The sequence below is a fragment of the Phyllostomus discolor genome, chromosome 1 (assembly GCF_004126475.2).
Source record: "Phyllostomus discolor isolate MPI-MPIP mPhyDis1 chromosome 1, mPhyDis1.pri.v3, whole genome shotgun sequence".
In the NCBI taxonomy this organism is placed as follows: domain Eukaryota; kingdom Metazoa; phylum Chordata; class Mammalia; order Chiroptera; family Phyllostomidae; genus Phyllostomus; species Phyllostomus discolor.
Genome location: NC_040903.2, coordinates 81786418 through 81809392, shown reverse-complemented (window position 1 = coordinate 81809392; position 22975 = coordinate 81786418). Strand labels below are relative to the sequence as shown.

The 22975-nt window shown below is 39.6% G+C and overlaps 1 protein-coding gene across 2 annotated transcripts in view; it reads left to right on the top strand.

Moving 5' to 3' along the window:
- The window catches only part of MCUB (mitochondrial calcium uniporter dominant negative subunit beta), an 88278-nt gene extending 67957 nt beyond the window's left edge, over positions 1 to 20321 (top strand). The window contains exons 4-8 of one of the 2 annotated variants that reach the window (XM_036025404.1): positions 1972 to 2076; positions 15496 to 15656; positions 17820 to 17926; positions 18623 to 18739; positions 20097 to 20321. In XM_036025404.1, coding sequence (XP_035881297.1) covers positions 1972 to 2076; positions 15496 to 15656; positions 17820 to 17926; positions 18623 to 18722 — 473 coding nt within the window. In that variant the 3' untranslated portion in view covers positions 18723 to 18739; positions 20097 to 20321. Of the gene's footprint in view, positions 1 to 1971; positions 2077 to 15495; positions 15657 to 17819; positions 18024 to 18622; positions 18740 to 20096 lie in introns of both variants that reach the window. The other variant, XM_028507051.2, reaches the window with a different exon arrangement.
- The last annotated feature ends 2654 nt before the right edge of the window (positions 20322 to 22975 follow it).

Here is a 22975-nt window from a genome sequence, read left to right as displayed (position 1 = left end):
ACTTCATTGGTGTTTAAATCTATATTTGCTCAAGAATCGGTGAAAAATTTCAACACTTAATCATTAGCTCCTTCAAAATGTTCCACGTCAGCCTTTTGCTGTTCCTACATAGTATAAAGGACGATGTAGTACTTCAACTGAGAAATCATACACAGTTAAATTCCTTTTCATAGCAATATTTTAAGGAGTTGGTTTGAAGTCATGTAAGTGTAAATTTTAAATGACACTTGCAAAGCCAGATAAAATGATTAGTGTGTTGTTGATCTTTTTAAAAGAGGTTCTGTGGGTGGAATTTGCCTGCATTTTAATTCGGGCATGAAAAGAGTGTTCCAAGCTTGTCACTGTTTTGCCTGTGGTGTGGGTTGAATTATTTGGCAGTTCCTTAGAAGATGATCTCACCCCAGCTGATGAACAGGAACCCAAACAGCCAAATTCTAGGAACAGACCCAGGTGCAGACTCGACAAAAGAATTACAGAGACCCAGACAGGAGGGAGGCAACCGGAGTCTGCCTGATCTCGCTGGCAGTGTTACTGCCTGTTACTGCCGTCTCACCCAGTCATGAAGCTGAGAGAGCTCCAGTTGGGTGTGACCAAGCAAATGGCCAGGAGAAAATACTCATTCTGCACTTTATATCACATAATTATAAGTGTACCCTTCTGAAGGAGTAATGATAGAAAGAGAAACCCCTACACAGTGCCACCCTTTCGTTTACTGTTCAGTGAGTTTGCTTTCTTTACACCTGGGTTAAATTAAAGTTTAGTTCAAAAATATAATAACATAAACTAGGCCATATGAGAAGTTGTGCAGAGCACACTGAGGTTAAAATTTTCCAAGAGATTTTCTTCCTGAAATGTTCCTAGGATATTTGTAATTACTGTCAGAATCTCCTACCCCTCTCCACCTCCATAAAATAAACTACAGAAATTCAGATTTATCCCTTAGCTTTAATTATGTTTATTACTATCCCTGCCATGCCCGCCTTTCATCTTTCTCAGCTCTGCCTCTATTTATCTTTACCAAGCTAGAAAGGGAGAGAGCCCTGCGTGTGGTGGTTTGTGGTACTGTTTGCCACCAAGTTTTAAGCAACACAAATCAGTCACCTGTAGTAATTAAAAGTAAGAGAAAGGCAGGCTTTTTTAAACTCTAGAGGGAGGAAGTGAGGGAGAGAGATAAACATAGATTTGTTGTTCCATTTGTTTATGCATTCATTATTTGATTTTTATACGGGCCCTGACTGGAGATCCACCTGTGACCTTGGTCAGTCAGGATGATGCTTCAACCAACTGAGCAACGGGCCAGGGCACAAAGGCAGGCTTTATGAAATGGTACTACCTGGCCCTGGCCTGCATGGCTCAGGTTTTGGATTCGATCCCCAGTTGGAGCTCCTGCAGGAGGCAACTGACCTACACATACCATTTGGGCCTGGCTGTAAGCAGCACAAATGGAGTCCGGTGAGGAGTGCATCAGCAGACTCTGAGATTGGGGTTGCCAGAGAGCCAGGCTCAGAAGAGGGCAGGAACCGAGGGAGGACACAGCAGAGATCAGGTTAGCCCAGGACCAGCTGCCACCTGATGAGCTCTGCTGCTACATCCCCACCCCAAAACGGCCATCTCAACTGCTCTGGCCTTGCTGTGAAGAGTTCCCACCTCCCCTGAGTCTTTGCAAGACTGTCTACAGATACAGCCTTGCCAGGGTCATCAGTCTGGACCCCAGCCCAGCTCGGACAGTGTGTGAGAGGAAGCACCGCCTGCTTTGCTTGGTCCAGCGGAATGGATGGTAGAGCAATAAGCGAGGATCCCTCCCAATGCAAATAGTGTTGGGTTAGGGAGCCCCCCAAAAGGCAGGTGTCCACTACTGTACTGTAAAGACCTGGGTTTTTATCTATAATGTAAGAGTATTTGTCTATATGGAAAGAGATTCCTACTGTTCTAAAACAAGGACTTATGTTCGCATTATATTGTCTCTTTCAGATGGCAGTAAGATTGCAGCTTCAACCTTGATGGAAACTTTGCTAATGAATGATTTTAAACTTGTCATTAATGCAATAACCTATGATGTACAGTGCCCCAAGAAAGGTAAGAAACACAGCTGTGCAACTGCCTTCACATCGCCCTTTAGCTCACTTGTACAGGGAGCAGGCAGGCCTTACGAATCTTTTAAAATAACCAAATGACCATATTTAAGATTTTTTTAGCAGTGGTATAAGTGATCAGTAGAAGGTACGTAGCAGGACTTTTAGTCTCGTATACTCTTTTTAGACTTTTAAAACTTCACTGTAGGAACTATAACCTGACTTATTAGGCTAAGAAGTAGACCTGAAAATCATGAACTCAGGTGTGTATTGTTATACAGCTCCTAACTCTTTCTTTAAAAATAGATTTTATTTTTCAGAGCAGTTTTAGGTTTGTAGCAAGATTGAGCAGATAGCAGCGAGTTCCCGTTTACACTTTGCCCGCCTCCCCCGCAGCCTTCGCTGCTGTCAAGCACCACAGTGGTTCATTCGTTCCAGTCCATGAACCTGCCCTGGCACATCTTCGTCACTCTCCATATTTGACATTGTAGCTCAATTATTTTTCCTTACCCGAGGACATGCCTAATGATCTTAGAGAGGGGACAAGGGAAGGAGAGAGAGAGGGAGAGAAACATCAGTGTGGGAGAGAAACATTGATTGGTTGTCTCTTGAATGCACCCTGACTAGACACCAAACCTGCAACCTAGGCTTGTACCCCAACTGGGAACTGAACCCATGACCTTTCAGTTTACAGGGCAATGCTCTAACCAGCTGAGCTACACAGGCCAGGGCTAGGGCTCGCTTTTGATGTGCATTTATTGGGCTTTGAAAAATGTAGAATGACATATATCCACTATTGTAGTATCATACAGAATAGTTTCACTGCCCAAAACATCTTCCGTGTTCTGCCTGTTATTGCTGCCCTAACCCCCAACCAGTGGCAACCATTGATCTTTTTACTGTCTCCATAGTTTTGCCTTTTCCAGAATGTTAATATGGTTGGAATCTTACAATATGTAGCCTTTTCAGATTGGCCTTCCTAAATTGGTACCATACATATAAATTTTCTCAATGTGTTTTCATGGCTTGATAGCCTTTTTTTTTTAATTTGGTGCTGAGTAATATTCCATTGTCTGTATCATAGTTTATTTATCCACTGTCCTACCAAAAGTCATCTTGGATGTTCCAAAATTTCGACAATTATGGTGGCTGTAAAGATCTGTGCACAGGTTTCTGTGTAGACATAAATTTTTAGTTCATTTGGGTAAATACTGAGGAGCATGAGTGCTGGGTCATATGGTAAGAGTATGTTTAGTTTTGTGAGAAACCGACAAACTTTCTTCTGAAGTGACAGTACCATTTTGCATTCCTATAAACAGCAAGCAAGAGCTCTGTTGCTGCAAATTCTCATCAGCATTTAGTGTTGTCAGTGTTTTGGGTGTTGGCCATTCTAATAGGTAATACAGTCATATTTCATTGTTTTAATTAGCAGTTGCTTATTGACATATAATTTCAAATGCTTGTTTGCCATTTGTATATCTTCTTTAGTGGGGTGTCCAAGTCTTTGGCCCATTTTTTAAGCCAGTTGTCTATTATCTTATTGTTGATTTAAAAAGACATCTTTGTATATTTTGGATTACAGTTCACTATCATATCTCTCTTTTTATTTTCTCCCAATGTCTGGCTTGTCTTCTCATCCTCTTAGCATTGTCTCTGAGAGCACAGGTTTTTAATTTTAATGAAGTCCATCTTCTCAATTATTTCTTTTGTGGATTGTGCCTTTGGTGTTGTATCTAAAAGTCATCTAGGTTTTCTCTTGCATTATTTCTAGGAGTCGTATAGTTTTGTATTTTATTGGGTTGGCCAAAAAGTCTGTATCATTTTTCCCATAAAATAAAAGATACATTTTTTATTTTTACAAATGATTTTATTGATTTGGATATTTTGAGCATGTTGGCTATCTCCCACATGGTATAATGTTGATGGTTCTCAGTTAATGTCTGGATTTGATTGCTATCAACTTCAGCTGACCTACCCGACCATGAAGCATCTCATTTCCAGTGAGAAATCTGCAGTGTGAAACTTCGCAAACCACTTTTGACATGTTTGATCAGTCACAACACCTTCTCCATACACTGCACAAATCTTTTTTTGCCTTTCAATTGCATTTTTACCTTCTTGAAATAATAAAGCATAATATGCTGAAAGTGTTGTATATTTCTTTCCATCTTCAGTATTAAAAGGGTTACACAAAAATTCATCAATTTTGGTGTTATTTAAAAAATGCACACCAATATGACAGCTGTCACAATACAACCGAACAAAATTGTTTCTAAGTGAAGCTAAAGACAACTAAGTGCTACTAGAACCATCTTACGGGAAAAAAAGCAAATAAACATTTTGGCCAACGCGATGCATTTAAGTCTGTGATTTACTTTAAATTAATTTTTGTGAAGTGTAAGATCTTCATCTAGATTCATATTTTTGCATGTGGAGGCACAGTTCTTCCAGCATCATTTGTTGAAAGACTGTCTTTGTCCCTTATTGTTCTTGCCCTTTTGTTAAAGATCAGTTGACTGTATTTATGAGGGTCTGTTTCTGGGTTCTCTCTCCTGTTCCATTGATCTGTTTTTGTTTCTGACCAATACCACACACTCTCAACTATGGCAGCTTTACAGGGAGCCTTCAAGCTGGGCAACGTCAATTGTCTGACTTGATTCTTCTCAGTACTGAGCTCGCTGTGCGGGGTCTTTTGACTATTCGTGTAAACTTTGGAATAAGTTTATTGATGTCCAGAAAATAACTTGCTAGGATATTGATTGGGGTTGTGTTGAATTATAGATAAATTTGTGAAGAACTGATTTCTTGACAATATTAAGTCTATGCACGAACATGAAATAGCTCTTCATTTATTTAGTTCTTTGATATCTTTTGTCAGACTTTCATCATAGAGATCTGGTACATATTTTGTTAGATTTATACCTGACCGTTTTCAATTTTTAGGTGAAAATATAAATGGTAATGTGTTTTTAATTTCAAATTCCACTTGTTTGTTGCTGGATATAATAAAATGATTGACTTTTATTTATTAAGCTTGTACTCTGTAGTCTTGTAATAATTGCTTATTAGTTCCTGGAGAGTTTCTTATTATTGATTCTTTCAGATTTTCTACATAAGCAATCATCTGCAAAGATAATTTTATTTTTCCCTTTTTTTGTAAACATATGTATATATTTATTTCCAAATACAGTTGGCATTCAATATTACATTAGTTTTTCGTGTACAACATAGTGTTTAGACATTTATATAACTTAACAGCTGATCAGCCTGATAAGTCTAATATCCATCTGACACCATAGTTAACACAATATTGTTGAATGTATTCCCTGTGTTGTACTTTACATCCCTGTGACTTTTTATAACTAGAAATTTGTACTTCTTCATCCCTTTCCATTTACCCATCTCTCAAAACCCCTGGCACCTGGCAATCATCAAAATATTCCTTATATCTATGAGTTTGTTTGTTTTGTTTACTTTACTGAATTAATCAGTTCAAATAGGTTTTTTTGGTGGAGTCCTTAGGGTTCTATGTATATAGTATTATTTCATTTGCACATAATATCAGTTTTACTACTTCTTTTCTAATTTGGATGGCTTTTATTTCTTCTTCTTGTCTGATTGCTGTGGCTAAGACTTCCAATACTATGTTGAATAAAAGTGGTGACAGTGGATATCCTTGTCTTTTGCCTAATCTTAAGGAGAATGATTTTAGCATTTCACCATTGACTATGATGTTAGTTGTAGGTTTGTGATATATGGCTTTTATTATGTTAAGGAATGTTCTCTCCATTCCCACTTTGCTGAAAGGATTTTTTTTTTTTTTAATCATAAATAGGTGATGGATTTTGTCAAATGCTTTTTCTGCATTTGTTAATATGATCATATGATTGTTATCCTCATTTGTTTATGTTGTGTATCATGTTAATTATTTTGCCAACCTTGCATCCCGGGAATAAATTCCAATTTATCATAGTGTATGAGCTTTTTAATGTATTACTGAATCCAGTCTGCTAATATGTTGTTGAGGATATTTTTCATCTATGTTCATCAGAGACATTGGCCTGTGATGTTCTTTGTCTGGTTTTAGAATCAGTAATGCTGGGCTCTCTCACAAAATGAGCATGAGAGTCTTCCCTTCTCTTAAATTTGTTGGAACAGTGTGAGTTTTTCTTTGAATGTTTGGTAAAATTTACCTGTGAAGCCATCTGGTGCAGAATTTTTGGTTTCAGGAGTGTTTTGATTACTGATTTGATTTTGTTAATATAGTTATTGGTCTTTTCAGAAGACTATATGTTTCTAGGAACAGGTTGTCCAGTTTGTTGGCATATTATTGTTCATAGCATTTTTTATATTCCTTCATATTTCTGCAGTGTCAGTTGTTACTTCTCATTTATTTCTGATTTGATTTATTTGTATCCTCTCTTCTCTTTTTCTAAGGATATTTATTATTTTTAAATGTTTCTAGAGCAAAGTAGTTCAGAGAAATCCCCCACCCTTCGAGACTTTGTGCAGTTTCTCTAAAAGATGAGCTCTTGACAATGAAACAGCTTGCACAGCACAAGGACAGTAAGTTCTAGAGGCTTCTGTCACAGCACTAGTAGAAATGCAGCTTTGCCTGCTCTGTGCAGGTGTCAACTGATGGTTGTGGGCACTGATTCAACACCAATAGGAGTCCCCAGTTTGGGGCGAGTGAAGAAGGAAACTGTATTCCGTGAAAAACAGTTCAATCATGGTACCGTACAACTATGAAAACAGCATGGAAGGGAGGTGGCCCTGGGATGAGGTCCCTTTCTCTCTTTTCGATGAGTTTGGTTAAAGGCTTAAGGTTTGTCAGTTTTGTTTATCTTTTCAAAGAACCAGCCCTTGGTTTCATTGACCTTTTAAGACTCTATTTCATTTATTTCTGCTCTGGTCTTTATTATTATGTCTTTCCTTCTCAGTTTCTACTCAGTTTGGGTTTTGTTTGTTGGTCTTTTCTAGTTTCTTTGGGTGTAAAGTTAGATTATTTATTTGAGCTTTTTTTGGTTCTTGGGATAGACTTGTATAGCTATGAAATTCCCTCTTGGGACTGTTTTTGCTGTCTTCCTTCAATTTTGGTTCATTGTGTTTTCATTGTCATTTGTCTCCAGGTATCTTTTGAGTTCTCTCTTGATCTCTTTGTTAACCCAGTCATTGTTTAGTAGCATGCTATTTAGCCTCTATGTGTTTGTATGTTTTTCAGTAATTTTCTTGTAATGGATTTCTAATTTTATACCACTGTGGTTGGAAAAGATGTTTGATATGATTTCAGTCTTCCTAAGTTCACTGAGACTTGTTTGTGGCCTAAACTTGGTTTACCCTGGAAAGTGTTGTATGTGCACTTGAAAAGAAAGTATATTCTACTTTTACTTTGGGCTGAAATTTCTAAATTATCAATTAAATGCAACTGATCTAGTGTGTCATTTAAGGCTGCTGTTTCCTTGGTGATTTTCTTTCTAGATGATCCTCCATTGATATTAATGGCATGCTAAATTCCCCTACTATGTTGTCACTCCCTTCATATCTGTTAATATTTGCTTTATATATTAAGGTGCCCCCATGTCAGATGTATAACTGTATGCAAGGGTTATATTCTCTTGTTGAATCAATCCCTTTATAATTATGAAATGTCCTTCTTATAGCCTTTATTTTAATGTCTATTTTGTCTGATATAAGTATTGCTAACCCAGAGTTTTTTATTCTATTTGCATGAAATATCTTTTTCAATCCCTTTGATTTCAGTCTGTGTGTGTCTTTTGATATGATGTGGGTCTTTTTTAGGCAGCATGTGGATGAGTCTTATTTTTAGTACATTCTGCCACCTTTGTTTTTTTTTTTACCCTTGTTTTTTTATTGGAGCATTTAATACCTTTCCATTAAGTAATTATTGACAGGTATATGGTCATTGCTATTTTATTATTCATATATATTTTTCTTCTTCTTAAAGAAGCCCCTTTAACATTTCTTGTGATATTGATTTGGTGGTGATGACCTCCTTTAGCTTTTTCTTGCCCAGGAAACTCTTTATATCTCTGGTTCTAAATGATAGCTTTGCTGGGTAGATTAATCCTGTTTATAGGTCCTGGCTTTTCATCACTTTGAATATTTGGTGTCAATCCCTTCTTCCCTGCAGAGTTTCTTTTAAGAAATCAGCTGACAGTCTTATGGGAGCTTTTTTGTAGGTAACTGACAGCTTTTCTTGTGCTGCTTTTAAGACTCTCTCTTTGTCTTTAACCTTTGGCATTTTAATTATGATATATCTTGGTGGCTATCTTGGGTTTATCTTCTTTGGGACTCTACACTTCCTGGACTTGTATGTTTATTTCCTTTACCAGCTTAGAGAAGTTTTCGATCATTATCTCATCAAATAAGTTTTCAGTCCCTTGCTCTCTCCCTTCTTCTTCTGGTACCTCTTGATGCAAATGTTATTGTACTTGACTGATGTTGTCCCAGAGATCCCTGGAGTATCCTCATGTTTTCAAAATTCTTTTCTTTTCTTTTTTTTTTTGCTCTTCCATATGTTGTCTCTCAGATTGCCAATCCAGTACTCTACTTCATTTAATCTGCTGTTGATTTTATCTGATGTATTCTTCATTTCTGATTTTTTTATGGTTTCTGCATCTTTGTAAAAGTTTTTACTGAATTCATCTACTTTCCCCATAATTTCATGGAACAACTTATAACCAGTGTTTTGAACTCTATTTCTTGTAGATTGCTTGCCTTCCATCTGTTTAGTTTTATTTGTTTTTTTTCTGAAGTTTTGTCCTGTTCTTTCATTTGGTACATGTTTCTTTGTCTCTCTCTTTTAGCTGCCTCCTTGTTTGTTTCTGTATATTAGGTAGAGCTGCTACATTTACCAGTCTTGGCAGGGTGGCTCTATGTAGTGGATATCATGTGGAACCCAGTGGTGTAATCTCTCTGTTCACCTGAGCTAGGTACTCCACGGGTGTCTCTTGTGTGGGTTGTGTGTGTTCCCCTGTTTTAGTTAAGCCTTGATTATTGTCAGCTTGTCAGTGGGTGCAGTTCACCCTCAGGCTAACTGGCTGTGAGGACTAGCATGACTACATGGATGAGCTGTTTTATGGTGGCTGGCCCCACGGAATGGGATTCACGTTAGCTGGGCCCTTCTGCATGCCAGTCCATCGTTTTGGTGTGTTATTTGTGGAGCCAATTGGGTGGTACTCTGGTGTGGTCTGGAGCTAGCATGGGGTGTATTGGTTCTGGGACCTCTTGGGAGAGGCTTCAGGGCAGGCCCAGGGCAGGCCCAGGTTAGCAGCTGTTTGTGCCTGGCCTGGGGCCATCTGATAGGAGCTACAAAGCTATCTGTGGTTGGTAGCTGCCTGCTCTGAGTTTAGAGGCACTTGGAAGAGGCTATGCTATTAACTGTGGTTGACTGCCACTAGAGCTCAGCTTGGTGCCACTTAGCAAGTGGTAAACAGCCTTCCAAAGCCAGCTGCTGCTGGCCGCTTGTAAGGAATAGCAACTGAGGGGATGTGGCTGTTGTGGCTGTTGTGGTGGGACCTCAGGGTGGGGCGAGTGGTGTTAACCAGATTGATGGAGACTCAGATTCAGTGACCTCCTGTGCCTGCAGGCTGGGTCTGGGGAGAACTCAACAAGGTAAATGTTTCACTTAAGTCCTGAAAAGGGCTGGCCCTCCAGCCCTTGCCCTAAACCAGTCAATACAGTTCCTTCTGGTAAGTCCCTGGCTGGGGCAGCAAAGGGACAGCAAAGGAGCTTAGGGTAAGTGTGAGTGAGTGAGTCTGTGCTCTGGCCCTTTAAGATGATATTGGTCTACAGCAGCTCTCTGTCTCACCTGGATAGGATCCCTGCTAATTTTCACAGCCAGATGTTGTGGTTGCTGGGGAGCCCATTGTGGGACTGGGACTTCATTCCTCCAGGGGGACCTCTGCAGCTGAGAGAACCATCCTGATTCTTAACTGACACACATGTATGTGGGACCAGCCCATTTTGTGTCTCCACTCCTCCTACCAGTCTCAACGTGGCTTCTTTCAGTCCTTCCAGTTCTGTTCAGCTAGTCATCAGGTGGTTTTCAAGGTTGTCCTACAATTCAGTTTTAATGCTGATGTGGTCATGGCACGAGGCGAGCACAGCCTTTCCCTGCTGTTTCCCTGCTCTGCCACCCTGACCCGAGGTCTCAGGTGCTGTCAGCCTCTGCTGTACTGGTTCACCTGCCTGTTTCCCCTCAATCTGTGTGTCTTTCATTTCCCTTCCTTACTACGATTTTGAAAAGAGAGAAGACACTGTGCTCTTTTCCTGGTTTTAGTAGGAAACCTTCGAGTTTCTCACCATTAAATATTATGTTAGATGTTTTTTTATTAAGTTGAGGAAGATCCCCTCTATTCCTAGTTTGCTGATTTTTTCAATTTCTGCATCTGTTGATAGGATCGTGTGATTTTTCTTCTTTATCCTGTTGGTGTGATGGATTACATTAATTGATTTTTGAATGTTGAGTCAGTCTTTCATACCTGCAATACATCCCACTGGGTCATGGTGTATAATTCTTTCTATACATTGTTGGATTCAATATGCTAATATTATTGAGGATTACTGTTTCCTATTTGTTGCCATTATTCTTTGTTTCTAATTTTGTCTTTCAAGTGGTCTGTTTTTTATGTCCTTTTTTAAAAGATATTGATTTATTGATTTTATTTACTTTTTTAGAGACAGGAGAAGGGAGGGAGCAAGAGGGAGAGAAACATCCATGTTTGAGAGAGACATCACTTAGTTGCCTCTCACATGCCCTGCACTGGGGACCTGGCCCACAACCCAGGCATGTGCTCTGACTAGGAATCGAACCGCCAACCCTTTGGTTCTCAGTCCAGCACCCAGTTCACTGAGTCACAGCAAAACAGGGCTGCTTTTTGTGATTTTATTTATTTATTTATTTGAATTTTAATTATTGTTGCAGTACAATTTTTTATCTTTTACTCCCAGCCCACCCACCCAGCCCTCCTCTCCTCTCCCCCATTTCCACCCACCCCTAGTTTTTTATCCATGTGTCTGCTTTTTGTGATTTTAATTGAATATTCTATATGATTCTATTTTATTTTCTTTCTTAGCATATCAGTAATACTTATTTTAAAAATATTTTTAGTGGTTGCCCCAGGTTTTGCAATATACATTTACAAGTAATCCAAGCCTACTTTCAAAATAACATTATATATACCATTTCACAAGCATTGCAAGCACCTTATAATAACCATATATTCCTGATCTTTCTCTCCCATTTCTTGTCATTCATTTCCCTTATATATAAACTATAATTGTTGAATACATTTTTACTATCATTCTTTTGAAAAACTGTTCTATCAATTAAGAATAAGAAAAAGGAAAAAAATTTGATTTTGTCTTCCTTCATTCTTTCTTTAATGTAGAATTTCTTTCTTTATGTAGATTTCTTTCTTTCTTTATGTAGATTCTTTATGTAGATTTTTTCTTTCTTTCTATATCATTTTCCTTCCTTTAAGATCTTTTAACATTTCTTGCAAAGCACATGTACTAGCAATGAATTCCCTCTATTTCTTTTCATTTGAGAGTCTTCATTTCCCTTTCACTTTTGAAGGATACAGAATACTATATTGGTGAGTTTTTTCTCTAAACACTGTATATATATCACTCTGTTCCCTTCTTGCTTCTATAATTTCTTGGGAGAAGTCAGATGTAAGTTTTATCTTTGCTCTTCTATAGGTAAGATGTTTTTTCCTGTCTTCTTTCAAGATTTTTTGTTTGATGTTTTTCAGTTTATATGATATGCCTGGGTTAGGGAAGTTGGGGGCAATTATCCTCTTGATATTCTCCAAACTTCCTGGAACTGTTTATGGTTTGTTGTCTGGCATTACTATGGGAAATTTTTAGTCATTATTGCTCCAAATATGTTCCCTCCCTCCTTCCCTCCCTCTCTCCCTACCGCCCTCCCTTCCTTCCTTCCTTTTCGTCCTTTCTTTTCTTTCTTCTGGTAGTCCTTTTACATGTATATCACACCTTTTGTAGTACACCAGAGTTCTTTGATATCCTGCTGTTTTGTTCAGTGTCTTCTCTCTCTCTCTCTTGCAGTTTGGGAAATTTCTATTCACATCCTCAAGCTTAGAAATTCTTTCCTTAGCTGTGTCCCATCTACTTAATAAGCCTGTCAAGGGCACTCTTCATTTCTGATAGTGTTTTTGATCTTTAAGAGTTCATATTGATTCTTTCTTACAGTTTATATTTCTCCGCTTTTATTACTCATCTGTTCTTGCATGCTATCTACTTTTTTAGTAGAATCCTTATCATGTTAATTGTAGTCATTTTAAATTGCCGGTCTCCTGTTCCTTTCTCTGTTCTCCATCTGGTACTGCCATGTTGCATGTTATAATTACCTTTTGTAATTGTACCACAGCTCTTGGATATTCTGTCCCTTTTTTCCCATTCTCCTTTTCCATTGTCCTTCAGTTTGGGAAGTGTCGTAGGCATATCTGCAAGCCCACTGACTCTTCCCTCTCCTTTGTCCAGTTCACTGTTGGGCCCATCAAAGGCATTCTCCATTTCTATGATATGTTTGTGGTTTCTGGCAATTGTTTTTGATTTGTCAAAAAGTCCTCACATGAGGATATGTTTATTGATTTTAGAGAGAGAAGAAGGTGGCAGGGGTGGGTGGGAGGAGTGACATAGGAGAGGAACATCAGTGAGAGAGAAACATTGACCCACTGCCTTCCGTAGGCGCTCTGACTGGGGACCCAGCCCGCAGCCTTTTGATGTACAGGATGATGCTCCAACTGAGCCACCAGCCAGAGTCAATTTTGATTTTTTATTAGAATTTCCATCTTTCTGTTTATATTACTCATCTGTTCTTACACGTTGTCCACTTTTTTCATCACAGCCCTTACCACATTAATCATATTTATCTTAATGTCATGGTCTGACAATTCCAAAATCTCTGCCTTATCGGATTCTAGTTCTGATTCTTGTTTTCTTTCTTCACACTGTGTTTTTCCTTGCCTTTTACCTTGCCTTGTAGTCTTGTTGAAATCTGTACATGATGTATTAGGCAATAGGAGCCGAAACAGGTACGGGACAGGAATGAGGCCTGCCCTGCAGACAGGTGGTCCCTGAGCGCACTGCCCTGGGGGTGCCTCACTGAACCCTGACTCAGACTTGCCCAGCCCCACAATTTAAATCAGATTAGCAGGGTGCAGTGGGCACTATTGGAGGAAAAATGACAGGAATCCTACTAGGTGAATGGAAAGTGAAGTTTATAAAATGATAAATTTGCAGTTTTAAAAAAATGTACTTAAATTCCATTTCTTTCCTAAAGCATTGTGAAATCTGGATTTGAAAATTCAGGATATGAAAATAAAATCCACATGGAAGGCACATGTAAAAGGAATAAACAGCTTCTAAAGAAAAAGAAAATAATTCTTCCCCATTTTGGCTTTTGTTAGGAGATACCAGAGACAAACGTTTCAGTTGGTAATACGACCTAGGAATTCTGCAGTGCCCACATTTCTGAGAGACTATCGCCAAAGTTTCTGTCACTGAACTTTGGTGAACAATTTGTGTCACTTAACAAAGACTGTGTCCTTGACCAGACTTCAGTCAGGCAGGCTTGTCTGAACCCGCTTCCTAATGATTGAGGCCTCACCTCGGCGGGCAAAAACTGTGGACTCTCAGCACAATCGAATTTGTTTACGCCACACGCCAACCACCCACACTACAGGACTTAAATAAACACCAGCAGAGTTTCCAACAGCTCAAGGCTATGTCCCTAGGATGCTGACTCCTGGCCCCTTAAAATGCTTGCCTGAGAAAGCTCAGCACTGGCAGGGGAATTTACCGGCTGTTCCAGCGAAAACCTGGCAATAGGCAGATAGGCCTGAGCCCCTTCTCAGAGCAGTCACTTTAGAAAGCTTGTGATTTGTAAATCCTTTCTTTACTACTTTGGAGTGTCAGCCTCCTACACCCAGAGCTGGCTCCTCTCTGCAATGTGGACATCCACGGGGGTCACTCTTGCCCTCACTCCCAGCCTGGTGGGCCCCTTGTTCTGACTTGCACCATTGCAGTTCTGGTTGTTACCTTTCTGGGTTAGGTCAGCTCACATATCGACGAAATGGTCTAGTCTCAGTAACCCAAACCTATTTTCAGTTTTTGTAAATTTCTACTTCCCTGACTTTGCCTAAGTCCCTGATGTTCCCCCCCTACCCCCCTTAAAATGCCCAGCTACCTGTGGACAAATTAAAATTGAGTTCAGCTCCTGCTGGATCCTCTTCCCTGTTGCAATACTTACTGAATAAAATCTGTCTTTACCATTTTGATTGATGTCTGGCTTTGTTTATCTTTGATATATTCCACAGCTTTTGACAAAATTGTGCCCCATCTATATACCTTTCTTCTGTGTGGAGACCATTTAAATGTCAATATATAGTCCATCCAAACCTCTGACTGTTTTGCAAATCTCAGAAGCTGAGAAGGGAACTTCCAGTTTTTACCTCTTTGAGGCAGCTTTAACTTAGAATGTAGAAAGGATTAAAGACCACAATAAAGTCTTGAAGAAGTGGGCGGAAGTGGAAGAGAAATAACTTCAGAACTGCTGGCAAAACTTGGAAGATCACTGGGCTAATACTGACTCCAGGATCATAGATCTCTGTCTGCATTGTTTGCTGCTGCTTGACAGGAAGGTGCATCTTCCTTTCCTCTCACCTGTCCCCTTCCCTCAAGTTCTGTTCCATGGGTGGGGACCAGGTATGACCCCCAGGAAGGTATCATGACAGCCTAATATCATGTGAATTCATAAATCCACAGGGGAAAGGATGAGAGAAATCCATAATCAAAAGAATTCTATTTGAAAGACTCAGAAGTGGTGATCCCCTTTCTTGTCGATCTGAACCTCCTTTCAGATCTGTGCCTTGTAAAGAACTTCCATTTCAATTGCTTTTCAAATGTATAGTATACTTTTGTTTACATATTTGCACACCAGCTTCCCTCCCCTGTGGATCCCTAAATAATTTTTGGATAAATGGTTGGAGGGCGGGGAAAGGGAACTCAGGTATAAAAGTAACATAAACTGTGTTACAAACTAAGATGAGATATTTATTCAGTTGGGTTCTGGTAAATGGATATTCTCCTTACTCCTTCTGTATGAAAAATTTTAAAGAGCAAAAGTCATATAAAGAAAAAAGACAGAAATGTAATTTTAAACCTACTGTCTGATAATTTATCATTCCAGATTGTCTTTATATGAGAGGGACTTGGGGAATCACCTGAGGCGGGAAGAAATGCCCTTACCCAGTGCGTCCAGAGGAGCAGGGAGGGCTAACCAGCCACGGGGAATCAGATTTGGTTCCCTGGGCTTACAGACCCTGGAGGAAAACATGTGGTGACTGCCTTATGTTTCCCTTTTGTCTTTTCTCAGAAAAACTGAGTAGTGAGCACACTACTGAAGTGGAAAACATGAAATCCTTGGTTCACAGACTGTTTACAGCGTTGCATTTAGACGAGATCCATAAAAAGAGAGAGCACCGTTTACTCGAGAAGATTGACTACCTGAAGGGACAGCTGCAGCCCCTCGAACAGGTTAGGAAGCCTCACAGCTGAGTCTGAAAATAATACCCAGGTTTTGTGGAGCACTGTCCATGTGAGCATTTTCTGAATGTTTTACCCTTACTCATTTTCTCCTTTCACCCTCACGGTGAGCCACGAGTGCGCCACCATTATCTCCCTCATTCTGTAGGTGGGGAAACTAAGACACCAGAGGCACAAAACTAGTATGTGGTAGAGCCAGAACTCGAACTCCGGTGGTCTGACTCGAGCTGCCGCCTTACACCCTGTGCCCTGCTTCCTCTCCGCCGCCGCCGGGCAGAAGCACCTTGTAAACGAGGGCTGTGTATGCGGGGATGCCCTGGCTGCGCTGGGCCACCCTTTCCCTTTCAGAGAACAGGCCGCAGCCCCAGCTCTGCTGAACAGAATCAGAGCTGGAAAGTTAGTGACGGCTTCCTAACGTATGGAGTTAATCAGTGACAGAGAAAAAAATAACTTACAGGAGAAGGTAGTGGAGTCTTTTTTAATTTAAGGAAAAAATGGCAGTTTTAAAACCTGTGATTCCACTTGTGATTTTTAAATATAGGCGGGTAACTATAACTTTGTATATGAGTGGAAAATTTCAGGAGAGAAGAAACTTTTTTTTAAAGATTTTATTTATTTATATTTAGAGAGGGAAGGGAGGGAGAAAGAGAGAAAGAGAGAAATGTCAATGTGCAGTTGCTGGGGGTCATGGCCTGCAACCCAGGCATGTACCCTGACTGGGAATCGAACCTGTGACACTTTGGTTTGCAGCCCGTGCTCAATCCACTGAGCTACACCAGCCAGAGCGAGAGAAGAAACTTTTAATAGTGATTAACTCTTAGGATATTTAGGGGATGGCTGAGAGAGGGACTTTTTTATATTATTTGTTGGATTATATACCTACATTTTAATTTTTTCTTTACTTTTTAAAAATTTGGTGCTATATTTATTTATATTAAGAATAAAAAATTAAAAAGTGTCCCATGGAAAGTTTTTCTCCCACTGCCCTCCTAGTACCATAGCTCTAAACTGTGAACCATGACAGATTTTATGTACAAATACAAATACTTTTTCCTCCCTTTTTCAGAAGAGGGCATGGGCGGTTACACACAGTTCTCACCTTTTCTCACTAGCAGTGCACAGGCCCACTTCACTTTATTTCTGTCCACTTTTTGTGCTTTATAGATATTGCGCTTTTTTCCAAATTGAAGGTAAGATCCTCTACCCACAAAAAAAATAACAATTCACTAAGGCTTAGATGATGGTTAGCATTTTGAGTGGTATTTTTTTAATTTTATTTATTTTTAAGATTTTATTTATTTTTAGAGAGATGGGAAGGGAGGGAGAAAGAGAGGAAGAAAAGGATCGATGTGCAAGAGATACATAGATTTGTTGTCCCTCACCAGGTCCCCAACTGGGGACACGGCCCATAACCCAGGCATGTGCCATAACGGGGAATTGAACTGGCAACCCTTTGGTTTGCAGGCTGGCACTCAGTCCACTGAGCCACACCAGCCAGGGCATGAGCAGTATTTTTAAATTAAGGTATGTATGTTGCTTTTTAGACATCATGCTATTACACACTTAATAAATTACAGTATAGTGTAAACATAACTCTCACATGCACTGGGACCCCAAAAATTTGTGTGGCTCACTTGATTGCAGTATTCGCTTCATTGGGGTGGGCTGTGTCTGACCTGCAGTACGCCGAGGCGTGCCTGTGTCCTGGAAAGGTCACCGAATGGGCGCATAGAGAGCGTTTTCATTACAGCTGCACAGTAGCTTCGTGGATATATGGACAATTTTGGTGTTTTGCTCTTAAAACTGAATCTAGTGTAAATCACACGTGAGCAAGAGCACCTGCAGGATGGATTCCCAGAAGTGAAATTGCTGTTTTGAAGAAAATCAGCCTGTGACTTTAAGTAGGTCTCAGAGCTTCTGTGTTTTTTATTGTGTACCCATCTATTCTACTTAAATTTTTTTTCATGAGAAGGCATTGCCTTTATAATATAAAAATGATTTATTAACTGATTTGGAAATAGGTGATCACTCATTAATGGATGTTTTTAAATTGTTTCTTCATAAATCAACCTTTTTAAAGTAACGCAGATATCCATTATTGTTGTTTGTTTTCTTCTTATAAACTGAACTAATACCCTTTGTTTTTCTCCTCAGATGAAAGCTAGAATTGAAGCTCGCTCCGAAGTCAGAACCAGAAGACTCCTGTGGGCTGGATTAGCACTGCTGTCCGTCCAGGGCGGGGCGCTGGCCTGGCTCACCTGGTGGGTGTACTCCTGGGATATCATGGAACCAGTCACATACTTCATCACATTTGCAAATTCCATGGTCTTTTTTGCATACTTTATAGTCACTCGACAGGTGAGTAGTTTGTTAGGAAAATAGTAAGTCAGAACATCTGCAAATATTTCCTTATCTGGGTCAACTAATAAGCAATAAAGCCTTTTTAGTTACTGAATTACTGCTCTCTGGTTTCTATAAGCCAATAAGTTTCATTGTTGTTTTCATGAGGATGGAGATTTATAGACAGCCCAGAGAAATAACGTGTAACTTCTATAGAGAAATAAATATTACAACTCAGATTCCTCCACTGAGATCAACACATCAAATTTACATTCTTTTGTTCCCTCATTTATAAATAAAACTGAATTTGTATTGAAAAACACCCAGTAACTTTTGCTTTATCTTGTGATTATTTTGCCAAAAATCTCCATTTCCCCCTTTCTTCCTTCTGTCCCGGTTTGTGATTGCTCTTCCTGGCTTGTTTGCTTTTGAAAGGAGCAGCTGATCTCAGCCGAGACTAAGAGACTAAACGTGGTACTTGTGTTGCCTTATGCCGGCTCTGGTAGCCACTGCAAGTATTTCACTCACCCGCCTTTGTTTTGGTGTTGCTAAGGCAAGTATCTTTCTTGTGGAGGCATTAGGTTCATTTAAAACATGTTCTCTTTTTCTTTTTTTAGGATTATACTTACTCAGCTATTAAGAGTAGGCAATTTCTTCACTTCTTTTACAAGAAATCAAAGCAACAGCATTTTGATGTGGTGCAATACAACCAGTTAAAAGAAGATCTTGCTAAGGTACTTTATTGTAAACACAGCATCTTATAGCTGGTTTTCTTTGGGAGCCAAAACTTAGTATCAAGGAAATATAATTGGTGGCTTATCCTAACAGGTTAAATTTTCCATGTACTGTGGTTTGTTCAGTAAAAGAGTTGACTAATCTTATACTAATTCCCTATCCTACTGTTTTATTGTCTTCTGTGTTTGAAGTGGCAATAGCTTTAAATGTGTATGTGAAAAAGTGTTAAATGACTTTGAGATAGTAAAGTAATAGTTTTCAGTAGCAATCTATTTCCAGGCGAGTGTTTGTTTTTCAGGAGAACAATCCAATATCAAGCTCATTTGCAGATTTGTAACCTATCAAAAACAAAGAATTTTAGGACAGTAGACACTGATCATTTTAAGCTCTCTAAAGGCATTTGCAAGTTTTTTCTCTTTAAAAATAGAAAAATCAATATGGTATTCCTCCTTTAATCTTTTGTCTGTCATATAAGAAGCTGGAGGTGCTTCATGTCACTTGCCTGGTTATACACCGTTGGAAAGTGGGGGAAACCAGGGTCTGAAACCGAGAGTTTGTCTCCGGGGCCTGTTTCTCAGGCAGCTTTTATCTCGGGTCTCCCCACGGACTCATGAGCTTGTTCATATGGTGACTTCTCAGCATGTAACTAGAGTTTTAATTTTTCATAGTAATTTTATGAGAAAAAATGTTCTGGTAAAAATATCTTCCATTGCTCAATGTATACTCATTTATTAGCCAGTAATCATCGTAGCTTTTGATATCTGTACCTTCTCAACTACCCATTCCTCAATTTAAAAAAAAATAACTAAAATTAAATTTGTAACCCAAAAGTTGGAGTTAAAGAGATTTAAAAGATTTTTTTTAAATTTCATATATTCAGTATTTAGGAGAAATACAATGATGCATTTTTTAAAAAAATTCGGGGATACTCTTCAATTGCATGATCCAACCCAGGAAGGCTAAGGAATGTTTCCAACTAGTGTATAGCACTGGGCATTTAAGACATAAAAAAGCAATCTGTGAAGTATTATTTTTTTAAGGTAATAAAGTTGAGAAAGGAGAAGCTGACAGGTCACAGAGTGGGGTTGTTTTTTTTTTTGTTTTTTTTTTTTAATTTGAACCGGAAAAATCATTATAAAGGGGGAAACTAACGTAGCAAGAACTATAAGGATGTATTAGAAACCTTACACTTGCCTTTTATATTAAGAAAGGATCCATGAAATTGAGACATCGGGCATTTGTCCACTGGTAGTTGAGGGTATGGACTGACCTAAGGAGACGTGTCTGCTCCAGCAGGCATGCTGGTGTGTCTCCTCTGCTCTCTGATCAGGGACTTTTCCTTTTTCTCGTTTACAGGCTAAAGAATCCCTGAACCGGCTACGTCGCTCTCTATATTTGCCAACACAAGTAGAGGAACTCAATGAAAAGAATTAACCTTACATTTTTAAATGTCAGTGAATTTTTCCATTATGTGTTGATTTTGTGACTTAGAAACTGGAACTTTTTGAGTCTCATAGTTCATTTGAATTTGACTGTTTCAGTATCTTTTGTTAATTAAAAAAAAAATGCTTGCCAAACACATATTTTTGGGAGTTCTCATTTGGTATGTTTGGTTTGTGGCTTTTCACTGCTTCTTGAGGTTTAATGCTAGAAGGAGCTTCGCTGCATCCACCAAAATCAAAGCGGCCACTGGTGCAGTTTGGCGCTCAGGCTAAGAACCTCATCGGCCTGGCCAGTGCTGATTGCCTGTGAGGCGGGGAAATGGTTGGTATGCTTGGCATCCCTCGTTCCTAGCCTTCATTTCAAGTTATCTTGTCATTAATTTCATTAAAAATTCGTTTTTAAGCCCTGGCTGGCGTAGCTCAGTGGATTTAGTGTGGGCTTTGAACCAGGCATCGCAGGTTCGATTCCCAGTCAGGGCACATGCCTAGGTTGCAGGCCATGGCCCCCAGCAACCACACATTGATGTTTCTCTCTCTCTCTCTTTCTCTGTCCCTTCCCTCTCTAAAAATAAAGAAGTAAAATCTTTAAAAAATTTGTTTTTATTTTAGTTACAACATAATATTACACTAGTTTCAGGTGTACAGCATAATAGTTCAATGTTTACCTTATGAAGTGATCATAATAAGTCTAATAACCATCTGTCACTGTACATTTAGTTTTTAAATACATAGTAGTTGGAAGACTTTTATCATTAAATATAGCTAAAATTGTTATAAAATGTCATTTGAAATGTTTCATCTTAGCTAATATTTCTGGAAATAGATACTATTTATCATATGTTGTCAAATACTGGACTAGGTGCTTTACATATTTATTACCTATGATCCTATGAGGTAGCTATTTTTAAAAAAGATTTTATTTATCTATTTTTAAAGAGAAGGGAAGGGAGGGAGACAGGGAAGGAGAGAAACATCAATGTGAGAGAAAAACATGGATCAGCTGCCTCTCATACACACCCAACCGGGGACCAGACCCACAACCCAGGAACTGAACCCAAGACCTTTTGCCTTGTGGAACAGCACCCAGCCAACTGAGCCACACCAGTCGGGGCCGAGGTCACTATTTTGGGGGGTAGCTTTCCAATTTAATAATAAGGAAACTGAGGCTTACAGAGGTTAACTTGCCCAAGTGCACATAGTTGGAACATTTAACCATCAACTCATTATAGGTCACAGATCTTTATAAATTTTCAACTAATGGTATTTGATCTATTACCTAAGATTTCACCAGTTCAGCATTTGACAAGGGTAAGGATGGCATCCTGATATCAGAGATGTGCTTAAAACAAACAGAAGGCCCGCAGTGTTTTCGGAATATTTCTTTTAGTCAAGTCAGATTCAGACTTCCTTATACCTTAACTACAACACAGCGATCGCTTGCTGTTTGTATCAGTATCTCTGTAACACGGAGATTCTGAGTTAGCAATATATTAGTGTTTTATTGCTAAGAGTGTGCACTAATACGCTTTTGTAATGAATATCACCAGGGTAAGTATTACAAGAAATGAAAAGAGTTCCCAGACCTCAATTTCAGTGCATGTGCACATGCTTCCCCACATAACAATTCTCGAACAAAAGCAGGGTTTCTGAGAATTAACTCAATTCTGACACTATCTGCCCGGAGATGGAATGGGACTCCATGAGTTAAGAAGGGCAGAGTCCCACAAGACTGGCCTCTGCTTCACATGCCGTTTGCAAGCCCAGATGATCACCTGTGCTTCTGACCAAGTAGCTATAAATCAGAAGTTCCTGCAAACCCCTCCTCTGGTTAGACTAATTTGCTACAGCAGCTCACACAACTCAGGAAAACCCAATTATTCACTAAATTACCAATTTATTAAAAAGGATATTAAAGGTTACACATCAACAGCCAGATGAATAGATATATGGGTTGAAGTCCACACCAAGGAGCTCTGTCCTCATGGAGTTTGGGGCCCAGCATGGTGAAGAGACAGGTAAGTAAGCCAAGACAAGTGGAGTAGGGAAATGGAGACAATTAAACAGCCAAGCAGTTGACAGCCACATGGTAAATAGCAAAACCCTATCTTTCCTAAACAAAGACGCTTGCGAAATGGTTTCTACTTCTTCCCACCCAGAGAGTAAATAGCTTAAATCACCCCACTTAGGGAGATAGATAGCAGAAATCCAATTAGTGCCATTTGTGCCAATCACACCCAAGGGTGGTTGAAATCTGGAGAATAGATCTGATAAATATTCTACTGAGATCGTCCTCTAAACTTCCCACCTTTAGAAAACAGATGAGAACCCTCAAGCACTTCGATCTTGGGAGCCTGCCCGTGCCTTGCTCCCCTCTCAGGCGTGCATCTTTTCTCTCCTGGATGTTAAAGGACCCCACTTATAACTGGGGGAGCAATGGGCAGCGGCAGCTCGTCCTGGGCCTACCCCTTTTCTCTGACTTTTCCACAAGCTAACGGCAGCAGCCCCGCCCTGGCTCCTGTCCTGTAACATTCCTACAGAGCCGAAGCAGAGCACCACTGAGGCTCCTCTGTTGCTTCTCCCTAAGCCCTCCCTTGTTTCACTGTCCCCAGCTTTAATAAACACTCTCAAAATTGCCTCGGACTGTGTTGTGAAATCTTCCCTGCACAGTCAAGACCCACACCCTACCAGTGGGCCTGAGGCAGACCCACCCAGGCCTTGTTCGCTTTCCGGGTGAGAGTGGCACCTAGAAGCCTTCTGGTTCTCCAGTGTGAAAGCCCTCCCCCAAAAGGCCAA